The sequence below is a fragment of the Oncorhynchus tshawytscha genome, linkage group LG30, assembly GCF_018296145.1.
Source record: "Oncorhynchus tshawytscha isolate Ot180627B linkage group LG30, Otsh_v2.0, whole genome shotgun sequence".
Classification (NCBI taxonomy): domain Eukaryota; kingdom Metazoa; phylum Chordata; class Actinopteri; order Salmoniformes; family Salmonidae; genus Oncorhynchus; species Oncorhynchus tshawytscha.
In genome coordinates, this window is record NC_056458.1 from 15,757,334 (window position 1) to 15,766,320 (window position 8,987).

Sequence of the window (8,987 nt, forward strand, 5' to 3'; positions counted from 1 at the left end):
TGATTGCTCTGTTGTTGGCCCACTTCATCATTAGGTAAGAGTTATATGAGGTTGGTTGAGGGCACTCTCCAGGATCTGTCTTACCCTCTGTGCTGCTTATCTGTTCTCATGTAACCTACCTTTGGGGTAAAGAATGTAGAAAATGACTGCATGTGACTTGTGTGTATATGCCTGCAACTCATTGCTCTACCCTATATTCTTCTTCTTCTTATTCTGCTTAAAGAACTCTACATCTTATCTTGGCATTGAACTCAAAGAAAACACTTGATATTCACAGTTATGTTTGTTACATACTGTCACGACTTCGCACCGAAGTCGGCTCCTCTTCTTGTTCGGGGTCACCGGCTTTCTAGCCATCTCGGCTCCATTTTTCATATATCCATTTGTCTTGTCTTGTTTTCATACACACCTGGATTTCATTTCCCCAATCAATCTACTTGTATTTAACCCTCTGTTTCCCATCATGTTTTGTGTGTAATTGCGCTTTACTTTATTGTTCCGTTTTTTGAGCGTGTTTGTTTTGTTGTGCTCCCGGTTTGGAACTATCGTAAAGTGCACTTAATTTATCATACTCTGCTCTCCTGCACCTGACTTCGCCTTTATACACACCTTGACCGAATTACACACCGAGAATATGGAGTCAGCAGGAACAGGTACCTGGTTAGAGGAGTCCAGAAACGCATCCAGGAACATTCGGCCATGCTACATCCTCTTGGTGCCATGATGGGTCGCGTTGTCCAGACCATGGACCACTGGGAGAGACAGGAGGGAGTGGCCGCTCTCGTCTCCTGCCTCACAGGAAGAGCGCTGGAGTGGGCAAACGCCGTTTGGAGAGAAGGCTCCAGACCACTTTCACCCGTCGCTTCAGGGCCGTCTTCGACCATCCACCTGAGGGCAGAGCGGCGGGGGAGAGGCTTTTTCATTTGAGGCAGGGGACGAGGAGCGCCCAGGACTTCGCCCTTGAATTCCGAATCTTGGCCGCCGGAGCGGGCTGGAACGACATAGCCCTCATTGACCACTATAGATGCAGCCTACGAGAGGACGTCCGACGTGAGCTGGCCTGCAGGGATGCCACCATTACCTTTGACCAACTGGTGGATTTGTCCATCCGGTTGGATAACCTTCTGGTCACCCGAGGACATCCAGAGGGGGCTCTGTTGGTTCCATCATCCAGTAACCCCGCTCCGGTGTGGGAGGAGGAGCCATCACGGGAGGAGGAGCCATCACGTGCGCCATCTATGGCCGCAGAGGAAACACTGCCGGTCGGTGCCGTGTTGGTTCCTCTGGAAGTCGAGGCAACAGGCAGGGCGCTCTGGCATCACCCCAGATGAGTTTGCACCACACTCATCCAGAGTCCTCTGTTGATCAACTATTTGTGCCTGTTTGTTTTCCCTACATTCCCAGCATAAGGCGCTCGTCAATTCAGTCGCAGCTGGGAATTTTATCGACAGAGCATTAGCCATTCGGTTAGGGATCCCCATTTTTCCTATAGTTAGACCTTTCCCGGTACACGCTCTAGATAGTCGACCATTAAGGTCCGGGCTAATCAGCGAGGCCACCATCTCCTTGGCCATGTTTATGCAGGGGAATCAGTCTCTTTCTCATTGATAGATCAGCCTTATCTCAGGTTTTCACCCCGAAAATAACGGGCAGGTAGAGAGAGTCAACCAGGATGTGGGCAGGGTTCTGCGGTCCTATTGCCAGGACCGGCTGGGAGATGGCACAGAACTCGCTTCGCCACTCCTCCACTAACCTCTCCCCCTGTCAGTGGGCATTGGGGTACCAGCCGCTTCTGGCACCATGGCATCAGGATCAGACCGATACTCCTGCGGTGGACGACTGGTTTGGGCGCTCGGAGGAGACATGGGAGGCCGTTCGTGTCCATCTCCAGCGAGCCGCGCGTCGTCAGAAAACAAGCGCGGACCGTCACCGCAGTGAGACCCCTGTGTTCGCACCGGGGACCGGGTCTGGCTCTCGACCCGTAACCTGCCTCTCCGCCTGCCCTGCCGGAAGCTGGGTCCACGGTTTGTGGGGCCATTTAAAGTCCTGAGGAGGGTGAACGACGTAGGTTACAGATTAAAACTACCCTCTTATTATCGTATTAACCTCTCGTTCCATGTGTCTCTCCTCAGGCCGGTGGTGGCTGGTCCGCTCCAGGAATCTGAGGTGTGGGAGGTCCCTCCGCCCCGGCATACATCGTTCGTTCCATCCTGGATTCGAGGCGTCGGGTGGGGGGGCCTTCAGTGCCTCGTGGAGTGGGAGGGGTACGGACCGGAGGAGAGGTGCTGGGTTCCGTCAGATCGCCCTGCACCTCGTCCTCCGGGTCGTCCTCGGCTTTCTAGCCATCGCCGCTTCATTTTTCATATCCATTTGTCTTGTCTTGTTTTCATACACACCTGGTTTTCATTTCCCCAATCAATCTAATTGTATTTAACCCTCTGTTTCCCATCATGTTTTGTGTGTAATTGCGCTTTACTTTATTGTTCCGTTTTTTGAGCGTGTTTGTTTTGTTGTGCTCCCAGTTTGGAACTATAGTAAAGTGCACTTAATTTATCATACTCTGCTCTCCTGCACCTGACTCCGCCTTTATACACACCTTGACACATACAGAGCCTTCAGAAAGTGTTCATACCCATTGACTTATTCCACATTTTGTTGTGTTACAGCCTGAATTCAAAATAGATTAAATAGTTTTTTTCTCTCAATGATCTGCACACAATACCACATAATGACAAAGTGGAAACATGTTTTTAGAATATTTAGCAAATTTATTGAAAATGAAATGCATAAATATCTAATTTATGTAAGTATTCACACCTTTGGCTGCAATTACAGCTGTGAGTCTTTCTGGGTAAGTCTCTAAGAGGTTTCAACACGTAAATTGTACAATATTTGCACGTTATTCTTTAAAAATTCTTCAAGCTCTGTGAAGTTGGTTGTTTATTGCAAGACATCCGTCTTGCCATAGATTTTCAAGCCAATTTAAATCAGAACTATAACTAGACTACTCAGGAACATTCGATATTGTCTTGGTAAGCAACTCCAGTGTATATTTGGCCTTGTGTTTCAGGTTATTGTCCTGCTGAAATGTGAATTTGTCTCAGTGCCTGTTGAAAAGCAGACTGAACCACGTTTTCCTCTAGGATTTTGCTTGGGCTTAGCTCCATTCTGTTTCTTTTTATCCCAAAAAACTCCCTAGTCCTTGCTGATGACAGACATTACCCATAACATGATGCAGCCACCACCATGATTGAAAATATGAAGTGGTACTCAGTGATGTGTTGGATTTGCCCGAAATATAACGCTTTGTATTCAGGACATAAAATTAATTTGTTTGCCACGTCTTTTGCAGTTTTATATTGGTTTCTTATTGCAAACAGGATGCATGTTTTGGAATTGTTTTATTCTGTACAGGTTTCCTCTTCACTTTGTCATTTAGGTTCGTATTGTAGCGTAACTACATTGCTATTGATCCATCCTCAGTTTTCTCCTATCACAGCCATTAAACTCTGTAACTGTTTTAAAGTCACCATTTGTCTCATGGTGAAATCCCTGAGTGGTTTCCTTCCTCTACATCAAATGAGTTAGGAAGGACGCCTGTATCTTTGTAGTGACTGGGTGTATTGATACACCATCCAAAGTGTAATTAACTTCATCATACTCAAAGCAATATGCAATGTCTGTTTTTAATGTTATTTATCTACCAATAGGAGCCCTTCTTTTCGAGGCATTGGAAAACCTCCTTGGACTTTGTGGATGAATCTGTGTTTGAAAAATCACTGCTCGACTGACGGATCTTACAGATAATTGTATGTGTGGGGTACAGAGATGAGGTAGTCATTCAAAAATCATGTTAATCACAATTATTACACACATAGTGAGTCCATGCACATTTTTACTCCTGAACCTATTTAGGCTTGCCATAACAAAGGGGTTGAATACTTACTGACTCAAGACATTTCAGCTTTTCATGTTTAATTGATTTGCAAAATTGCAAAAAAACGATTCCAGTTTGCCATTATGGGGTACTGTGTGTAGGCCAGTGACACGAAATCTAAATGTAATATTCAGGCTGTAACAAAACAAATATGGAACAGGTCAAGGGGTGTGAATAGTTTCTGAAGGCACTGTTCTCTTAATGCAACAGTCATAAAGTTAATATGAAAATTATTTTCTTATTAGGAAGGAAATGTATTGTATATTTGTGCATACCCTTGTGAATTTGAAAGTGCTTAGAAAGTGCTAGGCCTAGAGCCATGGTCTCAGGCAGCTTTCAAGTTTGAACAGTGGATTCAGTCGGCTCATCATTTCCATGGTCACCCTGCTCAACGGTATTGGCAGCGGCCAGAGTGTCTGCCTCAGCCTCAGAAGCTGAGTCTTCGTCAGAGAGGTCTGCGTCTGAGAGGATCCCGCAGCCCGTGTGGCACAGCTGGCGCTCCAGGTTGGTGATGCGCCGCTTCAGCCGCTGCTGTGTGGCCGTGTACTCGCTGAGCAGGCGGGCGAAGCGCGTCTGCAGGGTGTCCAGAGAGGACTCCAGCCTCTCCACCTTCTCCTCAGTGTCCTCTCCACCCAGTCTGCCAGCCTCTGCATTCTCATCCAGGAGGCCCTCCTTCATAAGGATCTCCTTCCCCCTCTCCTCCAGCACCTTCTTAGCATCAGGGTACTCAGTCACTGCTTCCATCAGGTCATCCTTAGAGAGGCAGAAGAGGTCAGAATAGCCGATGCTGCGGATATTGGCCGTCCTGCGGTTTCCCATTTTGCTGCCCTGGATGTTGAGGATACTTATCTCCCCAAAGCAGCTGCCGGCGGTGAGGAGGGCATACTGTGTGACCCCGTCATTTGCCACCACTGCCAGCTTCCCCTCTTTGATGATGTACATCTCCTTCCCTATGTCCCCTTTGCGGCAGATGTAGTCCCCTGGGCTATAGACCTGTGGCCGGAGTTTCAGGACCAGCTCCACCAACAGTCCAGCCTCACAGTCCTGAAAGATACGCACTTTCTTCAGAGTCTCCAGGTGCACATTGATGGCGATCTCAGCCCGCAATTTGTTAGGCAAGTTCTTCAATACCTCCTGCTCATCCACTGCTTTCTTATTAGTCCAGAGGTAGTCAAACCACTTAATGACGCGTGCTTCCAGCTCCTTGCTGACCCGGCGGAAGTGCATGTAGTGTTTGATGGCATCAATACGGGCCTGAAACTCTGCACGTGTGGCATTCATGTTGGAAATCATGGAGCCAACATTACCCACAATCGTGGCAAAGATCAGCACCCCAACGAGGAAGTCAAAGACCACAAAAAGATACTCCTCATCCCGTACAGGTGCAGGCATCTCTCCAATAGTGGTGAGGGTGAGGGTGGACCAGTACAGGCAGTAGACATAGCCCCGGGTTAGGGAGCCATACTCTGGGTTGGAGATGTTGGGGTACACCCAGGTATCAGAGCCAAACCCTAGAGATTTGGAAATAGCAAAGTAGATGCAGGCGTTCCAGTGGATGATGACCAGGATGTAGAGCACCAAGTTGCAGATGCGGAAGATGTTGGGGTAGTTTGTGCGTGTCTCAGTGCGGTCAAAGAACTCAAACATGCGTGGGAAGCGCAGCAGGCGATTGAATCTGAGCTCTGGGGTGTGGATTCCTGTGGATATGTAGGCCAGATCAGTGGGTAGGATGGACACGACATCCAGCTTGAACTGAAATGTGCGGACATAGCTGTCTCTCAGCTTGGAGAGGTCCTTCACCAGCAGACCCTGCTCCAGAAACCCTGTGGTATAAAGAAGGTGTTGCCATTAGCACAAAAATATCTACCCAGTTTATCAATTATCTCTCACATCTCTTTGTTTGGATCAGTAAATAATAAATACAGCTATACATAATATAACAAAAGTGTGTTTAGCCTCAAGCTAGGACCTGGTTTAAGGGTGTATATGATGGTGATGTACCTGTGCGGAGTCGGACACATGTGTCCAGGATGTACAAAGCGTCTGAAAGGTAGTCCAGCACCAACCAGCAGATGTAATTGCTTGTCTGCAGTTTGTCAAAGCATGCCCTACACATAGAAGAGAAAAAGAGAATACTAAACTCCAGCATCAAACTTCCATCTATCAGTCCAACATTTATATTGTTTCATTTTACTGATGAATAAACATCCCCTCTGGTGTTGTGCTATGTGTGGACTGTGGACCAAACAGAAAATGCCTGTGTTCTCAACTACCTAGCCACAATGAGGATCCAGTTGTAGAGCACAGCTATAGCGATAACAAACAGCCAACGGTAGTACATGTCGTCTGATGGGGACACAACAAACACACCCCATTTTTTCCTGAGAAATAAAAGAGAATGGTTCATGTCAAATAAGGTTACATGGCTTTTTTTGTTTCTGCAGGTAGACATGGGTGGGTCTGATCTTCAAGGGCCATGTGTCTGAAAGACTAACCACTGAACATATATCAACTTTAATAATGATTGCATTATTATGATGAAGCTGTAGACTGTATCAAATGGGGTCCATTTAAGGTAGTAAACCAGACGATGGATTTTTATTAAACTGAGGTAGATACATGTTGCATTGTAATTCAGAACAGTTTATAGCGTATTTAGAGAATCATCACAGAGACAGACATACCTAAATCTCCCTTTGATATTGTTGCCATTGGCATCAGGCTGCGTATTGCTGATGCGACTAGGGGCAGTCCTTAGCTCAGGGCCACGGAAGCGTTCCAAGAAAGAGTCTGGCCGCTCCTCCTCCTCTACAAGGCTCCTGTGTGCCCACTCCCTCAGAATCACCACCAAATTCACTAATCTGAGAGAGAGATAGAGAGAGAAAGAGAGAGAGGAAGAGAGCGAGAGAGAGGGAAGGGAGAGAGAGAGAGAGACAGGGCTATTCAGAGATACATGTAAAGAGTAGCAGAGTTTGTATAAAATAACTGTATTAAGCAGAGTAAATTGGGACAGATTAGCACATGGGTGAGGCAATTTCATCATCACACTATCTATCAGTTGTGAGCTTTGGAAACTACCATTGCTGAGGTACCAGAATTTACCTAGACAGAGCTCCCCGTCCTTGAAAAGAGTTCCTTGAGGTGTTTCCACCATCGAGAGCGGCCACCCGTGCCAGCTCTGAGGATGTGTCATCATTATCATGATCACATTCTGATGGCACTCTAGGAGAAGAGCAGACAGAGGCAGACGCAGAGAAGATGCACTCTTGAGCAGGAGTAGGTATACATTTGGATGCACAAACAATGACCATTTGAGACTCTGATTAGCAGTTGAAAAAGGGAGGCAGGGTCAAATAATGTACACGGTGGTACATTGTATAAAACAGGAAGAGTTGTATATAAGCATAAAGGATGCATGCAGCAAAGAAATATAATTCTAGAACTAGAACCCTATGCAGGCCTCTCTGTGTAACCCACCTGCTGAGAGTACTCTCAGCTCTCTCCCTCTCTGGCTCCTCCTCCACGGTGGTCTTCACTGAGAGACGATGGGGGGACAAGTCTCTGTCGGCCACCTGGCCTGTCATCTTCAGCTGAAATTAGCTTTCAATTCATACAGAGAAACATTAAGAGTCTTTCCATTCCATCTGATTTGATACGCCCAAAAACTGACCACTACTTGACCATAATTATGAGCTTTTCATACAGTATGTAACTAACATCTGCATGGCACCATGGTATTTAGTCATATAATCATGAAATGTGGCTGGTGTTTTGCCATGGTCAGGGCCGGATTAATGCAGGGGCTTAACGGGGCTGAAGCCCTTGGGCCCAGCCCCTTGGGGGGCCCAAGAGGAAGCAAAATGTTTTTTAATAAAATCATACACTGAGTACAGTCGTGGCCAAAAGTTTTGAGAATGACACAAATATTAATTTTCACAAAGTCTGCTGCCTCAGTGTCTTTAGATATTTTTGTCAGAACACTGAAGTATAATTACAAGCATTTCACAACGGCTTTTATTGATAATTACATGAAGTTGATGCAAAGAGTCAATACTTGCAGTGTCGACCCTTCTTTTTCCAGACCTCTGCAATCAGCCCCTGGCATGCTGCCAATTAACTTCTGGGCCACATCCTGACTGACGGCAGCCCATTCTTGCATAATCAATGCTTGGACTGTGTCAGAATTTGTGGGGGGGGTTTTGTCCACGCAACTCTTGAGGATTGACCACAAGGTCTCAATGGGATTAAGGTCTGGGGAGTTTCCTGGCCATGGACCCAAAATATCGATGTTTTGTTCCCTGAGTTATCACCTTTGCCTTATTGCAAGGTGCTCCATCATGCTGGAAAAGGCATTGATCATCACCAAGCTGTTCCTGGATGGTTGGGAGAAGTTGCTCTCAGAGGATGTGTTGGTAGCATTCTTTATTCATGGCTGTGTTCTTAGGAAAGATTGTGAGTGAGCCCACTCCCTTGGCTGAGAAGCAGCCCCACACATGAATGGTCTCAGGATGCTTTACTGTTGGCATGACACAGGACTGATGGTAGCGCTCACCTTGTCTTCTCCGGACAAGCTTTTTTTACGGATGCCCCAAACAACCAGAAAGGGGATTCATCAGAGAAAATGACTTTACCCCAGTCCTCAGCTGTCCAATCCCTGTACCTTTTGCAGAATATCAGTCTGTCCCTGATTTTTTCCTGGAGAGAAGTGGCGTCTATGCTGCCCTTCTTGACACCAGGCCATCCTCCAAAAGTCTTCGTCTCACTGTTTGTACAGATGCACTCACACCTGCCTGCTGCCATTGCTGAGCAAGCTCTGTACTGGTGGTGCCCCGATCCCGCAGCTAAATCAACTTTAGGAGACGGTACTGGTGCTTGCTGGACTTTCTTGGGTGCCCTGAAGCCTTCTTCACAACAATTGAACCCCTCTCCTTGAAGTTTTTGATGATCTGATAAATGGTTGATTTAGGTGCAATCTTACTGGCAGCAATATCCTTGCATGTGAAGCCCTTTTTGTGCAAAGCAATGATGACGGCACGTGTTTCCTTGCAAG

The 8,987-nt window shown here is 46.7% G+C and overlaps 1 protein-coding gene across 1 annotated transcript; it reads right to left on the reverse strand.

The window, feature by feature from the left end:
- Positions 1 to 3,802: 3,802 nt before the first annotated feature.
- Positions 3,803 to 7,532, reverse strand: LOC112249863 (cyclic nucleotide-gated cation channel-like). Its single transcript, XM_024419577.2, has 6 exons — positions 7,415 to 7,532; positions 7,040 to 7,159; positions 6,622 to 6,798; positions 6,211 to 6,318; positions 5,939 to 6,045; positions 3,803 to 5,760 (listed from the first exon to the last, which is right to left on the reverse strand). Exons 1-6 carry the CDS (start codon positions 7,519 to 7,521, stop codon positions 4,274 to 4,276), a joined length of 2,106 nt encoding a protein of 701 aa, XP_024275345.1. The 5' UTR covers positions 7,522 to 7,532; the 3' UTR covers positions 3,803 to 4,273.
- Between the last annotated feature and the right edge of the window lie 1,455 nt (positions 7,533 to 8,987).

Bases quoted from the DNA above. Each gene is read 5' to 3' on its own strand.
- LOC112249863 (XM_024419577.2), bottom strand. From the start codon at position 7,521: ATGACAGGCCAGGTGGCCGACAGAGACTTGTCCCCCCATCGTCTCTCA. The intron at 6,319-6,621 runs GTATGTCTGTCT...TTTATTTCTCAG, and splicing joins AATATCAAAGGGAGATTTAG to GAAAAAATGGGGTGTGTTTG. The intron at 5,761-5,938 runs GTACATCACCAT...TTTATACCACAG, and splicing joins ATGTGTCCGACTCCGCACAG to GGTTTCTGGAGCAGGGTCTG.